Raw genomic sequence first — 19,235 nt, 5'->3', positions numbered from 1 at the left:
GGTCTGACAGTCGAAACAGTTTAACAGTTTAATGATTTTGACAGCTGGCATGGGGTGCTTTTGATTGGTAGGTAAGGATCATGTGAGTCAGTAGGACTCACCATTGGGCAGCTCTTTTAGGGGGATGAGGAGGTTAGTCTTTGGACCTGGGGTAAATCCCAACAGACATCACAGCCTGTTTTCACTCAGGGAAATGTCCTACTCTCCAAAGTTTGTAGATGGATGCTTTTTTCACTGATGACTTAGGAAACTCCAGCTGGCCTTCTGTACTTAAAGAAGTCATAGACTCAGAAGGGTAGATAAGTTCTGCACTCTTAATTTATTTCTGATTTCATAATTAACATTCTATCTTTGAAATCACTCTGTTTCTAGTTTTGGGTGGATTTTATTCAGCTTATGATAAATTATCAGAATTCCAAAGATGTGGAATCTCAAAAAGGTTACCAAGGTTGCTACCTTGTCTACTGATGGGGAAACTCAGTGGGAAAGGTTGTTCTCGAAATGTTCAGCAGGTTTTCCAGGAAGAAGAGCATTTCTACCAAGTTGCAGAAAGGCCATGCTTGGATGTTATATACAGTAGCCTGAGGAACTTTCTGGAAGCACACCTAGAGCCATGTTCAATGTTGAAGCTGATATAAACAAGTATTTCTTTCACTAGCATGGTATTTTTATTCAACTTATTTTCTTAATATTTTTTATTTGATGCTCAATTTCTCCCTTATTTGTCCACTGGAACCCCTTTCATGTAGGCTCTTGAGTCCTCTATTATTCTTGTCACCTTTCCTTGTGATTGTTTAAAAAGTAGCTTCTATTTATTCTGAGAAATTATACATCCATATCAATATTGAGCTGAAAACATAGAGGTTCTCCATGTAGTCTTGAATACACTGCTTCACTCTTAATGTCCACCACCAGAGAGTTACATTTGTCACAGTTCAGGAACCTGTATTGACACACTTCTATCATTCAAAGTCCACAGACTTCCTTAGGGTTTGCTCTAGGTCTTGTACATTCTCCGACATGTATCCACATTATAGGAACATACAGTGTATTCTGTGCCCTTTTCATTTATTTTCCAAGTATTTTCTTGCTTTCTGATTTAAGATATTCTAGGTTTCTGCTCTGTTTCTCCTGACAACTTTGGAATTGGTGATTTTTCCATGGATCTTAGTGTTTTATTTATTTATTTAGTAATTAATGGAATTTAGAAATCAAAATCTGTGATCATCTTGTGGATTTTTGCTTTTAGATACTCTCAGCAGACAAGATTATTAACATGAAATACTTCTACATGAAGCAGAGGAAAGAAATACTTCTGTATCTACTCACATCCAGTGATATAAACTATTTTTCTCTCTCCTTCAAAGGAAATTTCCTAATTTAGAGCTTATTTCTGTGACACAAATACTCCCATTGCAGTTCTAATTTGGGGTACCTAGTGTCTTGACAATCATATGATAAAAATTCCTGAATGTTGAACAATTAATTCTAGAATGAGGGTTGGGCTTACTACAGCCTGCCAGTGTACATATTTTTTAAAAAATATCTTTATTTTTTAGTTTTAGGTGTACACAATACTTTTATTTTATTTTTATGTGGTGCTGAGGATTAAACCCAGTGCCTCACATGAGTTAGGTGAGTGCTTTTCCACTGAGCCACAAACCCAGCCCCAGTGTACATATTTTTTTTAAATATTCATTTTTTGGTTGTAGACAAACACAATATGTTCATTTTATTTATTTATTTTTATGTGGTGCTGAGGATGGAACCTAGGGCCTTGCACATGTGAGGCAAGCATTCTACCACTGAGCCATAACTACAGCCCTCCCAGTATACATATTTTTGTCTTCACATGTGCATATACATACATACATACATACATACATACATATATACATACATTCATCTATCCTATATGTATCTACCCATTTCTATTCAGCTCTCTGTGATGATGGAAATGGTCTATAATTTACAACTGTTTCAAAATAATAACCACCAAACACATGTGCCTACTGACCATTTGACATGTGGCTAGTGCCACTGAGGAACTGAAGTGCACTGACTTTTAATTAATTAAAATTTAAACATTCACATATGGCTGGTAGCTATGAATGCAAACATCCGAGCTTCAAAACTTGACTTTATTTTTTATTTTTTTGGTGTTGGGGAGTGGGGTATCAGGGATTGAACTCAGGGGTGCTCAACCACTGAGCCACATCTTCAGCCCTACTTTGTATTTTATTTAGAGATAGGGTCTCATTGAGTTGTATAGCACCTTGCTGTTGCTGAGGTTGGCTTTGGATGCGTGATCCTGTTGCCTCAGCCTCCCACTAGGATTACAGATGTGTGCCACTGCACCTGGCCCAAACCTTGACTTTATAGTCCTATTTCATGGGGTTCAAACTCACTGCGATAAAAGATTTCATAATTAGATTTTCTCATGACATCATCATAGAAAAACATCATAGAAAAAAATATCAGTAAATGCAAACTCTGTAGACCTTTCCAACACTTTTTTTCTGTATTCTTTTTTTTTAATCTTGAATTGCATGTTTGGCATAGGGACCATGTTTATTTCAGGGCCCCAGGTATCTAAACGTCCTGATGCATTCCAAGATAAATGAGTTAATTTCATGCTCGTGCTTAGCTCCTGTCAAGAGAAAAATCAAGATGGAAGAGCTGTTTGGTGTGCATGAATAAGAGCAGAGAGAGGGCATGTACTAAGGAAGGTGATATTTAGTCGTGACTGAATAAGTGTTGTGTTTTACTAAATGGACCCTACTTTTTTCACCACATGTCATGCCCACTGCCGCTCTATTGACAGTTTTCTTTTGTGACTTTAATGACATTCATTAGATTAGTGTCAGTCACTACTCTTCTAACATTGTGTGTTACTATGTAATTTCTGTGTATTCTGAGATGATCCATTTCGAAGAGAAGTGCCCCAGGTCTTTTATTACCTGATGCCTCTCACTGCCATGAGCCCTACTTCTCAGGGGAAGATATACACAAGAATCACCACATTTTATGAAAGTTCACATTTTGACTTGGTAGTTCTAGGGTGGGTTTGAGATTCTGTGTTTCTAATAATTTCCCAAATGCTGTTGATGCTGCTTGTCCATGGACCAGGCTTTGAGTAGCAACACTCTCTTTGCTGCCCAATATTTCCTTACATTTCCTCCAACATGTTTAGATGAAAGATTCTTCAATTTCCCACACACTGAAACCTTAGTATTACAAACAATCAAATCAGTATTTCAAGCTATATGTTACCTAGAATAATTTAAAATTGTCCTGAATGAGAATATCATCTGCTTTTTTACTATTACAAAGTTGATTTATGATAAGCTAAGGGACATATTGATCATACTGTGTATCTTAGAAAGAAATGGTGCTTCTGGAAGTTACCTATCTTTGGTGGTGCTGAGAATGGTACAGTTAGTAGCCAAGTCCAAGAGTGGTGTAGACCTCAGGAAAACTGGATTTAAAAAAGTTTTCTTTTGTCTCCCCTATCAGATAGACACGAGAGTGAAAACCACTCTGAGATGACCCTGAATTGCTTTTCCATGGTCCTGCCTAGTGATCTGTGGGTTTTAATGGGATTTCTCTTTGTCTAAACTCTGATGTTGTGATTTGCTGGATTTACCTAAATTTTGTTTCCTCTTCCATTAGCCATGTCTGATCTGGAGCTTGTGGCCCAATCAATTATTTTCATTTTTGCTGGCTATGAAACCACTAGCAGTGCTCTTTCTTCCATTTTTATGAACTGGCCACCCATCCTGATGTCCAGACCAAACTGCAGCAGGAGATTGATGCGGCTTTGCCCAATAAAGTGAGAAGATGGTACCTGGAGAGGGAGGAGAGAGGTGGAGCCTCAACAAGACTGCCTCCTCATCCCTTCCTAGGAGGCTTTGTCCAAAATACAGTCACTGATTCTTTTTACCAGCTCTATTTGGAAAGGATCTAAAGAGACAAATGAAGGAGAACAGTATTTTGGGGAAAATGTTATTCCCAAAACTACAAGGAATTTTGAAAAGAATGAAATTTCAGTTGTACCCATTACCAGTTACCATGATGACACCTAGGAAGTGTAAGCATGTGTCACTCAAGTGTCCAGATCATTGGCTCTGTTGATCTGTGGCAGGAGCTCCTGCCTGGCTATCTGCTGAGTGAGCCTGGGCTTGGTGGGCAGGCCGACTGTGCTCTGCTCCACACAGCTTCACACTCTAGTCATGTATTAGAGAGAATCAACCAGGGGATGAGTCAGGTTTTCTGGCTCCTGAGCCAAACTCTTTATCTCCACCTTGTGTCCTCTCCAGTGACACACAGGCATTAGTCACATGTTGTGCCTGTTGTCCTCACACTTCTGCCTAAACAGAGAGTCTATTGGATATGAAGACACCTGGTCTCTGGGGCTGGCATGGCTGGTTTGGCAGTGAAGTGGGCACAAAACCTCTTCTTCAGAGCTCACAATGAAGCCATGAAGAACAACCAGGAGACTGGTCCAGCAACAGAGGGTGGGGCTGAGAGTGGCTTCCTGTCCTCCGTACAATGTTCTCTGGAACTGAAATTGTGTGACATGGTGCCATCCAATCTTAGCCTTTTTTTTTGGTGGTATTAGGGTGGAAGTTACCAGTTTCTCCCAACATTTTTACATGATGTTGTGTTATCTCTATGATATATATAAAATTCCCAAAGCAGGATTATTCAACTACAAACTGGTGTAGAATGGTTATTTCCTTTTTTCTATGTTCTATTTACTTGAAATAGATACATGAGTTTTCTAGTGAAAGGTGACAGTGACTTTCACATATTTTGGCTGAGTGTAATTGTCATATTCTCTCTATGGTGCTATTAGTCACTTTTCCTCACATGAGAAAAAGTAGTACATGATGCTGCTGAGGATATTACACACTGAATGTGGGATTGTCCCAAAGGTCTCTTATGTACATAACTACCCTGCACTACTCAAAGGGCCATGGACATGGTTGTCAAATGGGCATGATTTTTATTACAATGCTAGGTCAATTGTAAGCACTACTCTCCTTCATCATTCTGAGTATATTTTTGGATCTTCTAACACTTTAATAATACATAGATTGAGTTTAAAGTTAGTTTCAAACCTTAATTCCCCCAAATTTCTTTTTTTTTCTTCAGGCACCTGTTACCTATGATACTCTGATGCAGATGGAGTACCTGGACATGGTGGTAAATGAAACTCTCAGGTTGTACCCAATTGGTGCCAGACTTGACAGAATCTGTAAGAAAGATATTGAAATCAATGGAGTATTCATTAGTAAGGGGACACTGGTGATGATACCAATCTTTGTTGTTCATTGAGGCCCAAAGTAATGGCCAGAGACTGAGGAGTTCCACCCTGAAAGGTACAGGGACCCCGGGAAAGGGAACAAACTGGGCTAGGCTTATTCAAGCATATCCTTGTATCTATCCAACCAGATGTAACATACAGGTATCTGTGCAATCATTTTAATGTATGTCTTTTTTATTTTAAGCTGTCTTCATGTTACAAACATGACATTTACTTGCAAAATGGTATAAATTTGTGACAAGGAAAAAAAGGATGCTATATCCATCCAGTATCTCAAATTCTTTAAATAATCACAAGTTAATAATGTGATTATGTTCTCATAAACATATTTCTGTATAAATATAAATTTCTTGCAAAACTAGATTGTATCATATTTATTTGATTTTGAACAAATGTTTAACAATAAGCTGTAAATTCTCCATTATCTCTTGATGACACTCTGTATGTACAGGTTTTGCATCTATGATTTCAACTAAATATAAACATTTTTTTCTTGTCATTTCCCTATAGACTGTCTAATACAATAAGTGTTTATAGAGTATTTACATTTATTAGTTATTATATGCAATCCAGAGATGATTTAATATATATTTCAGTATGTGCTTAGGGTATACAAATATTTCCCCATTATTTTTATAAGAGACATCATCATCCAAGATTTTGTAGTGGCCAGATGCTGAAACCAATCCTCTTCAGATATGGCACCATGACTGTTTGTGTGTATGCGTGTGTGTGTGTGTGTTTTCAAATTTTATATAATGTGCCATAACTGACAAAACCACTATCTCATTTCATTTTATGTGTTTATGCTTTATATGTCTTATATTTTTTGTGGGTGTTGTTTCCTTTACTGTCTCAATTTACCATGATTCCTTTTAAACAGCATTAATCTCATCTCAAAATAACTGAAAGATCCTATAGTTTAAGGGAGGAGGGTGGGGGAAAAAATTCCATAGCTTAACAATTCTCACAGCAAAACCACAGCTGGATTTCAATAAAAATCAACCCAGAAAAGCCTCTTTTACACCATTGCTTGGGGGTGTCTAAGGGACACTTTGAAACAAGTAACTGTTGTGGTTTTAATGTTTTGTTGATTTGTCATCTATTGTGGAACCAGGTTCAGAAAGAAGAACAAGGACAGCATCGATCCTTATGTGTACATGCCCTTTGGAAATGGCCCCCAAAACTGCATTGGCATGAGGTTTGTTCTCATGAATAGAAAACTTGCTCTTGCCAGAGTAATGCAGAACTTCTCCTTCCAACCTTGTAAGAAAACAGATCAGTAGATGATTTTCATATATATGTTTTACTTGAAGATGTTTTTCCAAACATAGGGACCTAGTCACAGAAAAAATATGTTCATTTATCATTTAATTCTTAGATCTGTAGTCCAATGAGTCTCTTTTGCACCGTCTTTGAGAATTTAGAGTTCTTCACTGTGGGGACCCTAAGTCTGTGGCTTTATGGAGACCAAAGTATAAAAAACATGGACTCAATGCAGATTAGTGTGACATGTGTATGTGTGGACTGTGAACTTGGGCATAGTGTAAAGTCTCCTGGAGATACCCTGTGCACAGTTGTGAGATGTGGTGACCACAGGATTATGATGTTTGAGTGAAGCTCTCCTAAGCAGAACTTATAAAACCTCCCTATTGATAGTCACCTCCAGGACTTGTGGGTTTAATACAACTTTTCCTTCTCAGTGGACCATCTGTATGGGAGAGGAGGATAGAGATGGTTTTAGGACCATTTGGCTAGATATGAAGGGGTCCTCTGACACACCAGGAATGGGGCAGATACTTTCTGCAAGCTCTGTCTTCTCCAGGCTGGTCTTCTCAATCTAAACAATAATTTGCTTCTTACTGAGAGCAAAAGTTTACTCTGTTGGAGATCTCCCAAGCCCTGTGGAGTGATTCTGGAAATGGCATGAGGATTTAGTCAAAACACTGAAGGTTTCAGAAGTTCCCCATTTGCACTGTGCTTAGAAGCTAAGAGGAGATTCCCAAAGAGCAAAGCAAAGCATAATTTTCTTAAGGAATTAAGACCACTTCCATCATTCTACAGATTGAGTTCAACTGGAAGAAGTGAACAGACCCTTTGGAAGTTGAAGACTGCTCAAGACACTGAAGTACATAAAACCTCCTCAGGGTTCTTTGTTAAGTTTCAGCAGGCACAAAATTAACTTTCCACAGTTCTCTAAAAGTTTGTCTTAATGTGTAGGAATCTATTTTAAATTTTTGAAACTTGTTTTTTTAATTTACAATTTTCTTAAAATTATTTTTTTGTTTAATTGATGGACCTTTATTTTATTTATTTATATGTGGTGCTAAGAATTGAACCCAGTGCCTCACATGCTAGGGAAATGCTCTACCACTAAGCCACTACTCCAGTCCTTTATTTACAATTTTATCAATAAAGTGAATAAGTCAATCTCATTTTGTCTCAGGCCTAGAATAAGAGATATTCATGAAATTCTTTTTCACATAATTGAATAATTTTACTATCTCATCATAACACATGTTAGAGAAGGAGTAGGAGGAGTTCAAGATACATGATACTAAAAGTAGTTTTCATGTTTGTAAAGCATGACTGTACTTAATGTATCTTCTCTACTTTGCTGCTGCGGTTGCTGTTGCTTCATTCATTGTGCTTCATTCTCCATGTGCTTGGCTATATGTTACAGATTCCTCTGAAATTAGGCAATGTAGTACTTCTTCAACCTGAAAAGCCCATTATTCTGAAGGTTTTGTGCAGAGATGGGACAATTAGTGGAGCCTGAACTTCCCTTAGAATTTTTGCATGGTTCCTCTTGGAGACGGGGACACAGAACATCAGAGAACAAAAATTTATTTTGTGAAGAAAACTCAAAATAAAGGTAGACTCTATATTCCTCAATTGATGAATGACAAGGGATGCTGAACCTTTGCTGACCTTGCTCAGGGTCTGTGCAGAGGAATATTCTCTAATTTGTGATGGAAAGTAGGTGTCCATCTCAGTGCCACACGTGAAGACTCACCCTTTCTTGGTCTAATGGGCTCTCTCCTCTCACTACCAGTTAGTACTGGCAGCTCCTCCTGAGCTCTGATCAGAGAATCAATAATTATCACCAAATTTGTCAACAATTTTTAATGAAAATGAGGGTGGTTGTGGTGGCTTTTGTAGTGACATTGATATATGATGTGTTCTTTGAAATATGCTGTGATAAGTTTTATAATTAGAAAGTCAATAAATATATCCTTATAAAATTTATCTGAAGCCTCTATGCACATTTAAGGGGATGTATAGTACTGAATCAGTGAAAGTCAAACTCAATCTTTTGATCATCACAATCACTGACTACATGGAGCTTTTTCAGAAATTCAAATTAAATAGTAAGATAGATACAGTTAACCTACTGTGAATTTTTGCATTGCTGGAAAAGTATATTCATAGTGTCCTTCTGTAATTTTTGAAGCACATAATTTGTAACACTCTACTGAGGTAGTTATTACTGTATCTCTAGTTTAGATTTCATATTCCCATCCTGTCTCCCTTATTGATTCTGGAAAGCAAGAAACATATTTGTAGTCCATCTTCAATTCCCAACATGATAACAAGCACAATGAGCATTGAATTAGAAAATGGTTGATAGTCATCGGGGACTCAATATGGTGGCGGGCGGGGAAGCAGCACTTTCAGTACCTCCTCAGCCACGTGGACACCTAGACACATCAGAACATTCAGATTCTGCCTGCTGAGAAACTCCTATCAAAATTCCACTGAAGTGAGACCTAGGTGGGGAGTTTGGGATTTTTGGAGGTGACAGCTTGCCCCGAACAGGTGAATCTCAGCCACCCTGCGTGGAGGTGCGGGCTGCTGCTTTATGGAGACCAGCGCAGAAGGAGGTATTTCAGCACTGCCTGATACCGTGTGTGGCGTAGAGACCCTTTGAAGAGGTTGCTAACCAAGCCTTCATGAAACAGCGGACCAAAAACTGAAACCGAGTCTGGGACAGAGCAGAGACAGGCCAGACCCATCCCTCCCATCAGACACTCTGGTAAGGAGTCTGGGCCCACCATAGCAGAGAGCTGACTTCACCAGTGTTCGACAGACAGGATCCCTTCCCAGTGAAATCGCTTCAACAGTTGTGTGACTCCCATACCCACCAGATACATACAGCTGGGAAACCTCAAAAATCTTGCCCCAGAGCTCCATGGGCGTGACTGTAGGGGCCAAGGGAAGCAGAGGGGACTTCTGACCCCCAACTCCCCCTACCACCAGCAGCAACACCCAAGGCCTTAGCCGCCAGCTCCCAGGGGCATGGTCACCGAAGGAGTCCAGGCAAATTAAGCTGATGGTTCCCAGATCACCCACTCCACAACCTTGGGGTCTGGGTGAATGGCAAACAGAGAGAGTGCTCAGTCATTCCGGAAATAGGGCACTTAGGGGGGCTGCAAGTGTAACTAAATCTGTGGAGATCACCTCCAGTGAGCGGGGCCTGGCTGACTGGCAGGAAGAAGGGGGGGGGCAGAGAAGAGAAACGGCTCTGGACTAACAGGATTGGAGAGACACCCAGTAGGGGAAGAGGAGCCACCTTACAGGGATTGCTGCCGGCACATAGAGGGCAGAAGCTCAGCTCAGAGGGCACAGCTCCACCTACCGGAAGAGAAGAAAATAGAACTCTAAGACTTCATTTATCTTTTTTTTTTCTTTTCCCTTTTCAATTTTTATTGTTCATTCCATTCTCCTTTATGCTACCTATTTTTCTCTCCCTCTTTCTCCTTAAGAACTTTCTTACCCTTCCCCCTAACTTTCATCCCAAGCACTACAACTTTCATTAAGTGTAATTTTCTAAATGCAAATAGGTGAATGTTCTGAGGCTGCCTATAGGGCTCCTAAGTACCTAGCTATTACCAAATACCCAGATCCATTCACCTGTTAATATCCCCCTTCAGTAGAGCAATCTTCCAAAGTAGCCAAGACATACTAAACTTCATACCATCATAGCACCCAACCTAAACATAAAGTCCTAAGACCAAACAACAGATCACTATATGCCTACAGAATCCATAAGCCTTTTATGAAATGAATGAATCAGCTTTAAATTACAATAAAGCCCAACATCTCTAGACATAGTCTCCCACCACAAAGGAGAGACCACAGAGATACACAAAACCAAAACGAATTTAGAGGAGAAAACGGAAACACACCTGTTAAACAGAGCTGGAAAGTAACGTGAACACCATGAAAAAACAAGGGAAAAAAGGATTACAAACAATGCAGGACAACTTAAATTTACAGGAGAACCTAGAGGCATCCAAAAAAATGGACAGAGAAAGAACTCAAGGCATACCTGACTTAGATGGAATGGAATCTTAAAGAAGTCATTAGACAGCAAGTCCAAACAATGAAAGAATACTTTGAAAATGAATTACATAAGAAGACTGAAGAAGCAAAAAATGAACCCTACCAGGAGATAGAGATTTTAGAAAAATGAAACAGTAATCCTAGAAATGCAGGAAACCATAAACCAAATCAAAAACTCAAATGAGATATTACAAATAGACTAGATCAAATAGAAGTCAGAACATCAGATAATGAAGACAAAGTTTATCAACTCGAAAAGAGTATAGTCAATGTAGAAAGGCTGGTAAGAAACCACGAGCAAAACATCCAAGAGATATGGGATGTCATAAAAAAACAAACTTAAGAGTCATTGTGATAGACGAAGGTATAGAGGTCCAAACCAAAGGAATGAACAATCTGTTGAATGAAATAATTATATAAAACTTTCCAGACATGAAAGATGGAATGAACTGCCAAATCCTGGAAGCCTACAGGACCCCAAACATACAAAACTGTAATAGACCAACTCCAAGACAGATTATTATGAAGATATCTAGCATACAGAACAAGGAGAGAATATTAAAATCTACAAGAGAAAGGAGGCAGATTACATTCAGGGGTAGACCAATTAGGTTAATGACTGATTTTTCATCACAGACGTTGAAAGCAAGAAGATCCTGGAACAACGTATTTCAAATGCTGAAAAATAATGGATTCCATCCAAGAATATTGTATCCAGCAAAATTAAGCTTCAGGTTTGACAATGAAATTAAAATATTTCACGATAAACAAAAGTTAAAAGAATTCGCAGCCAGAAAACCAGCACTGCAAAGCAGTTTGAGCAAAACACTACAAGAATAGGAAATGAAAAACAGCACTGTTGAGAGCCACAGCCGAAGTGGCCCCAGCAAACTTCCAGCTGATTGGCTCACAGCAGCCCCAGCAAACTTCCAGCTGATTGGCTCCTCTGCGGTGATGCTCAGTGGGGTATTTCCCTGCCCTTTCAGACCACAGAGCTGCTCAGTGGGGGACTCTTTTGGCTCCGCCAACATGACCCAGCCAGTCGACCTCAAGACTGGGAGGAGTGGGGGGTTGAGAGGCTCGCCGGAAGTGGGTGGTGGCAGTTGGGCTCTGATGGAATTCCTGAAGAGCTGCGTGGTGCGGTGTGTGTGTTCTAAAAATAAATTTCGCTTCTGCTTGACAAGTGGCTCATGAATTGTGCCCAGCCAGACTGCGGCATTTGGTGGCCAGCATGGGGAACGGCTGAGGGTAAGTGATAAGGTAAACTGCTCGCCCCTGAGGGCAGGGCGAGAGGATGGGTAGCCATTTTAAGATTCTTCTTTCATTTTGTTTTGCTTTTGTTTTAAGTTGCCTTTCCATGGAGATGGGTGAGATGGAAGAAAAACCACTCACATCTGAGGAAAAACTATTTGCGTCTGAGGAACAGATAGGGAGAAAGGACGGATGGACATTTCAGGAGGAAAGAAAGGCTGATATAATGAATTTCTGTTCCATTTTTGTTTCATTTAGTCTCGGTTTTGTTTTGCATTATCTTAGTGAGGGGTATCTTCATCACGGAAATATGGAATTAAAAATTAATAAGAACCAAACCGAAAGGGCATTAAGTAAAGTGCTAGAGGAAGGAGGCATCTCAGTAAAATCAAGAACAGTTAGGGCATACTTTAAGATGTTACAAAGGTGTAGCCCATGGTTCATTAAAGAGGGGTTATTAAATACATCACAATGGAACCATCATGGTGAAGATTTAAAAAAGATTCAAAAGGAAAGACCAGGAACTCTGCCAGTTGGCACATTACCATTATGAATGTTGGTACAATCTTGTTTGCTTAGTCTAGGAGAAGACATCTTACATCAAGTAAAAGAGGAGGCCTCTTGGGATAGTCAGAAAGAAGAAGAAAGTTAAGAGCAGAAAAATCCATCAGGGGAAAAGTTACAACAGGAGACTGCTACTAACACCTTTCTATCATCATAGGGCATAAGTGTCCAACCAAGAGCTCCACCTCCATATGCTGGGAGGTCCCCATCCCCCGTACTTGATAGATGGGATCCTGAGACAGGACCTCAAACATTAGCATGCCCTGTATTTGAGCAGGCAGGAGGGCAGAGAATTCACCATGCTTTAGATTTCAAAACAGTGAAGCAGCTAAAAGAGGCTGTAACAACCTATGTTCCTCAAGCAACCTTCACTGTAAGCATGGTTGAATCCATTACCAACTTGAACACGACACCAGCAGATTGGACTAATATTTGTAAAGCTGTGCTAAATGAAGGACAATACCTATTATGGAAGGTTGCCAATGAGGAATTTTGCAAGGAGACGGCTAGGTGAAATGCAGCAGCCAGTTAACCTCAGAGAAATCTAGGTATGTTGTTAGGAAAGGGACCTTTTGAGGGTCAGCAGCAACAAATTGCATATGATCCTGCCATTAACTTACAAATTGCTGTAGATGCGGTTAGGGCATGGAAGACTTTATAAGGACAATGAGATTTACAAGGTCAATTATCTAAGGTAATACAAGGAGCTTATGAATCTTACGCTGAAATTGTAGATAGGCTTATTCAGACAGCTTCCAGAGTTTTTAGGGATACAGAACAAGAAATGCCATTAATAAAACAACTGGGTTATGAGCAAGCAAATCATTGGTGCAGAGAAGTCATTAGACCATGGAAACATGAAGATTTTAAACACATATATTAAATTATGTAGACACATTAATGAACAAGGGCAAGTCTTGGCAGCTGCAGTACAACAGGTTTTAGATGCCAGGCCAAAAACATGCTACAATTGTGAACAAACAGGACATTTTAAAAGGAATTGCCCCATAGAAGGAGGGTTTAACAAAACTAGGTATCAAAGGAGTAGAATACCGGGTATTTGCCCACGATGCCATAGAGGGAGACATAGGGCTAATGAATGCCATTCTCAAACCACCATAGAGGGTACTCCATTATCCAAAAACAGAAAAGGACGAGGAGTTTACCCACGATATCATGGAGAAAGGCATCAGGCTCCATTGCCAAAAAATGGACAGGGGGGCCCAATACTCTGGGACCCATGACCACAAATATACGGGGCACTGGAGGAACCCAGCAACATCATCAGGGTAGTGCCCAGGACACATTATCCATTAGATCACTCACTAGACAAACCAGAGGAAGTGCAGGATTGGATATCTGTGCCTCCACCAGAGCAGTACTAACTCCAGAGATGGGAGTTCAAATCATTTCCACAGGAGTAAAAGGACCTCTTCCACAAGGAACTGTAGGCTTATTGTTAGGATGCAGTTCTTCTACTCTAAAAGGACTTATGATAAGTAATGGGGTAATTGATCCCAATTATGAAGGTGAAATAAAAATTATAGCCAGTTCTCCAAAGGGTATATCAGTAATTTCACCAGGAGATAGAATAGCACAGTTATTATTAATACCCAGCCTACATGATAAATTTTCCAGTCGTACTGTAGAAAGAGGTTCCAGAGGATTAGGCTCCACAGGTGTAGATTAGGCTATGCTTTCTTTCAATTTAGATTCTTGCTCCATGCTAAAATTAAATATTCAAGGACATGAATTTAGTGGGCTACTGGATACAGGTGCAGACCTTAGCATCATCTCTTGTCAAGAATGGCCAAAACATTGAGCATTAAACAAGCCACTCAAATGCTTCGAGGCCTAGGAGTGATAAGTAATCCCCATACAAGTGCGATGGTATTTGATTGGAAGGATCCTGAAGGATGTGAAGGAACTATACAGCCATATGTATTGGATCATCTTCCAGTAAATTTATGGGGACGAGATGTCCTAGATCAATTAGGTTTGACATTAACAAATAACATCAACCAAAATGCACCCACTATTATGACTAGACAAGGTTTTAGGAAAGGAAAAAGATTAGAAAAACAAGAACAAGGTATAGCAGCACCAATACAAATAGATCAAGGAACAGACAGACATGGGTTGGATTTTCAGAAAGGGCCACTGAGACAATAAAAATTACTTGGAAATCAGAAAGACCTGTATGGGTTCCTCAGTGGCCCCTGACTAAAGAAAAGATACAAGCAGCCCATGACCTGGTCAAACAACAATTAGCGGAAGGACATATACAACCTTCTGTATCTCCCCATAATACTCCCATTTTTGTCATCAAAAAGAAATCTGGTAAATGGAGATTATTGCAAGATTTAAGAGCCATTAATAATGAGATGGTTATTATGGGACCTGCTCAATCAGGGATTCCTCAGTTGTCTGCTTTGCCAAAAACCTGGTATGTTTTAGTTATAGATATTAAAGATTGTTTTTTTCAATCCCAATTCATCCTGAGGATAGTCCAGGTTTTGCATTTACTATCCCTGCACTGAATCCTGAAGGTCCTGATCAGAGATATGAATGGAAAGTACTCCCTCAAGGGATGGCTAACAGCCCAACTATGTGTCAAATTTATGTTAACAAAGCAATCCAGCCACTTAGAAATCAAAATCCTGAACTACAAATATTTCACTATATGGATGATGTATTATTGGCACACAAAGATAAAAACACATTGCTAGAATAGTATGCCACACTTACAAACTTATTAAAAAATTATAATCTAGAGATAGTAATAGATAAAGTACAATTAAATTTTCCAATTAATTATTTAGGAGTTCTATTATCCTGAACCATGGTCCATCCACCAAAAATTCAAATACGAGCAGATCAACTCAAATCACTTAATGACTTTCAAAAGTTATTAGGAGACATAAATTGGATAAGGCCTTATTTAGGTATACCAACAGGAGAGTTGGGACCTTTATTTGATATCCTAAAAGGTCCATCAGATCCAAATTCACCCCGAATGTTAATGCCTGAAGCAAGAAAGGCATTAAAAATCATTGAAACATATATGGAAAATATGCATTTGGATAGAATTGATATAAGTTTGCCTTTATTATTTATTGTACTACAAACAAAAAATATTCCTACAGGAGTATTTTGGCAAGAAGGTCCATTATTATGGATACATTTATCTTATTCTCCTAACACTATTCTTACTAGGTATCCTGAGGCTGTAGGACAATTAATACTCAAAGGAATAAAAGCAGCAAAGGGAGTGTTTGGAATTTCTCCCAATAAAATTATTACTCCATATACTATGAATCAAATTGATGAGTTAGCTAATGAGTTAAATACTTGGGCAATAATCATGTGCAAATCTAATGTTTCATTTGATAACCACTTACCATCTAATCCTTTATTGTCTTTTTGGTCATCGCATCCTGTAATTTTTCCAAAAATGACAAGAAAAACACCTATCATGAATGCTCCAAATATATTCACTGATGGATCAAATAATGGTACAGCAGCAATAGTTACCCCTGATCAAACTTTTACATTTTTAGTACCCAAACAATCAGCTCAAAAGGTAGAGCTTAATGCAGTATTACAAGCTTTTGTGATGTTGAAAGATTCTGTATTTAATTTATTTTCCGATAGTCAGTATATAGTTAACGCTCTAGTGTCCCTTGAAGATGCTGGTAGGATTTCCCCTTCCTCTACTGTTTTCTCTTTGCTTTCCACTATACAAAGTCTAATCTGGGACAGAAAAGATCCATTCTTTATAGGACATATCAGGGCACATACAGGATTGCCTGGAGCCCTTAGTTTGGGCAATGATTTAGCAGATAAAACTACACATGACATACATATTTTCTCTACACTAGAAGAAGCTATAAATTTTCATAAAAAGTTCCATGTCAATGCTAATACTTTACAAAAGCATTTTAAAATAACTAAGGAACAAGCTAGACAAATAATAAAAGAATGTCAAAATTGTGTGACCTTTTTACCACAAGTTAATCTTGGAGTCAATCCTAGAGGACTGACACCTAACCATATTTGGCAGATGGATGTCACACACTTGCCAGAATTTGGAAAATTAAAATATTTGCATGTTACAATTGATACTTCTTCCGGATTTTTGATGGGCTCCCTTCATGCCAGAGAAAAAACTAAAGATGTTATAGCTCATTGCTTGCAAAATTTTGCCACTGTGGGTGTTCCAAAAAGTTAAAAACAGATAATGCCCCTGGTTATACTTCTACCTCTTTTAAACAATTTTGCTCAACATTTGGCATTACTCATATAACAGGAATCCCATACAATCCACAGGGACAAGGCATAGTTGAAAGAGCTCATCAAACTATTAAAATGTACTTATTAAAGCAAAAAGAAGGAATTGGGAAGGGGTATATATTCCCCAAAGATAAACTTAAAATAACCCTTTTTACTCTAAACTTTTTAAATTTGGACTCATCAGTACTTAGTGCTGCGGAAAGGCATATGTGTCCAAAAAATATGCATAAGCCCAAGGTACTTTGGAAGGATATTCTAATAGGACAATGGAAAGGTCCTGACCCAGGAATTGTCTGGAGTCAGGGGTCTGTGTATGTGTTTCCACAGGGAGGACAGCAGCCGATTTGGATTCCAGAAAGATTAACTAAAGCGATTTCTACAGACCAAAAAGAAGATGATTTGGCTCAAATCCATAACAACTGATATCTAAAACTCCAGTTTGGCTATTCTTACATCTGCGACAGAACCAGGATGCTTTTATCAATATCTATTTTATTATTGCCCTTTGCCATATCATGAAGTTCTATTTTGTTTTTTGAGCTCATACAGATCTAGGTTAATGTTTTGCTGATCAGTTCTATTTTTTTGACTATAGAGTTTTTAAACATTGCAATGGAAATTTCACCTGTAAAAAGTTATAAGGCCTTTACTATTATGTTATGTGTTGTATGTATTATATTATGTGTGCACACTTGTGTTTTGTGTTATATGTTTGAATGTACGTATGTCTGCTTATCATATATGATGAGTGCTCATGAAAAAATGGATCCAAATATATATTTTTTTATATTCACGTGATTTAAATGGTTTAATTTAAATTGGGTAAACAACTGTTGAGGATTGTTTTAATATGTGAACAAAAAAGGAGGTTAACAGATCTGTTTGTTTACTTTCACCTTTCCTTTTCATTATATTTAATAATTCTCTTAAAGATAATGTAAATTGTTCAGAAAATTGTTTTCTTTTAGTGCCTTCTGTAATGTTACATAATTTTTTCTTTAGCCATTGTTGCCAGAATTCCTATCTTCATCCCAGTGCTGGTGAAGTCAAAGATAAAACCAATCTACAGCTTCTGCAATAGCCATCACTGAACTGCTTGCAGAACTTGCCTGGACGCATTGTGAACTCACCTGTATGCATTGTGAACTATCTGTTGGTGCAGCAACTTGTGGTAGTGTTGGGGTATTTTTACTGATGATGTCATCGGTGGTACAATTTTTCCAAAAGGAGCCGTCAATTGGCTTGGTGTATCTTCCTCCCTTCTGCTTGTCATGATCGTCCAGCTAAAATTTGGGGGGCCAACAGAGGTGAGGCAAAGAACCTCACCCCCGCGCTGGTACAAAGACCTCTCCACAGGTGTGGCTGTATACTGGACCGGTAGTCAGTGACGGGTTAGATCCAATTGCAATGGTACCAATCTAAAGGGTAAGGACCATATGTACTATTGGACAACCTAAGGCAGGCACGGTCCCTAAGCCACATGCTTGTTGTTTAAACAGAGAGGGGGAGATGTTGAGAGCCACAGCTGAAGGGGCCCCAGCAAACTTCCAGCTGACGGCTGATGATTGGTTCACAGCGGACCCAGCAACATCTAGCTGATTGGCTCCTCTGCGGTGATGCTCATTGGGGTGTTTCCCTGCCCTTTCAGACCACAGAGCTGCTCATTGGGGGAATTTTTTGGCTCTGCCCATGTGACCCAGCCAATCGGCCTCAAGAGCAGGAGGATTGTGGGAGGTGGAGAGAGGCTTGTGTTGGAGAGAGAGGCTTGTGGGAAGCCAGTGGTGGCAGTTGGGGCTCTGAGTGTTTTTCCTGAGAGGCTGTTTTGTTTGGCGTATGTGGTTCTAAAAATAAAGTTAGTTTCTTTTGACAAGTGGCTCCTGATTGTGCCCAGCCAGACTGCGGCAGCTCCATCTATTGGATGTGCATGCACAATCTTTGGAAAAATAAGTGTAGTTACAAAGGCAAATTGAGTAATTTTATCACAAGGATAATGACTTTCTATCTGACCAGGAAAATTAGCAATAGCTACTTGCCAATTATTAGAAGTTTGGAAAAGCCAATCATTCTGTTGAGCAGAAAATGGAATGATTATAATATTAAGTTCTGATCCAACCAGCTATAAAACTCTGCCCTTGACAACTAATTGAGCAACCAAATCATGAAAAGGAGTTAATGACCTTTGAGAAGACTAGGCTAAATGAATCCACTCAATAACTCCCATATTGCCCCTGTAGGAGATTAAGTAATGGGGAATATCAATAAATATGAAGGCCCTTGTGGGTTAATTCTGATAAAGTGAGCATTTTTAATAGCAATTTCAACTTTCCTCAAAGCCATTCTTGCTTCTGCTCTGAGATGATGAAAAGCTGGAGAAGGCTCTCCCTGTAATATCTGGAATAACGGACTTAAATCTGAAGGAGTTAGCTTTAAAGATGGCCTTGGCCAATTTATA

At 39.0% G+C, this 19,235-nt stretch overlaps 1 protein-coding gene across 2 annotated transcripts in view; it reads left to right on the top strand.

Moving 5' to 3' along the window:
• Positions 1-8,578, top strand: part of LOC124081071 (cytochrome P450 3A9-like) — a 51,338-nt gene extending 42,760 nt beyond the window's left edge. For both annotated transcript variants that reach the window (XM_058573558.1, XM_046427203.2), the window contains one exon: positions 8,013-8,578. In XM_058573558.1, the coding sequence (XP_058429541.1) occupies positions 8,013-8,108 (96 nt within the window). In that variant the 3' untranslated portion in view covers positions 8,109-8,578. The remainder of the gene's footprint in view (positions 1-8,012) is intronic.
• Positions 8,579-19,235: the final 10,657 nt, after the last annotated feature.

The sequence above is a fragment of the Marmota monax genome, unplaced genomic scaffold (genome assembly GCF_021218885.2).
Source record: "Marmota monax isolate L192 unplaced genomic scaffold, Marmota_monax_Labrador192_F-V1.1 WCK01_AAM20220418_F8-fsc00405, whole genome shotgun sequence".
NCBI lineage: Eukaryota > Metazoa > Chordata > Mammalia > Rodentia > Sciuridae > Marmota > Marmota monax.
Note: the sequence above shows the minus strand (reverse complement) of the source record. Positions and strands in the feature narration are given on the sequence as shown.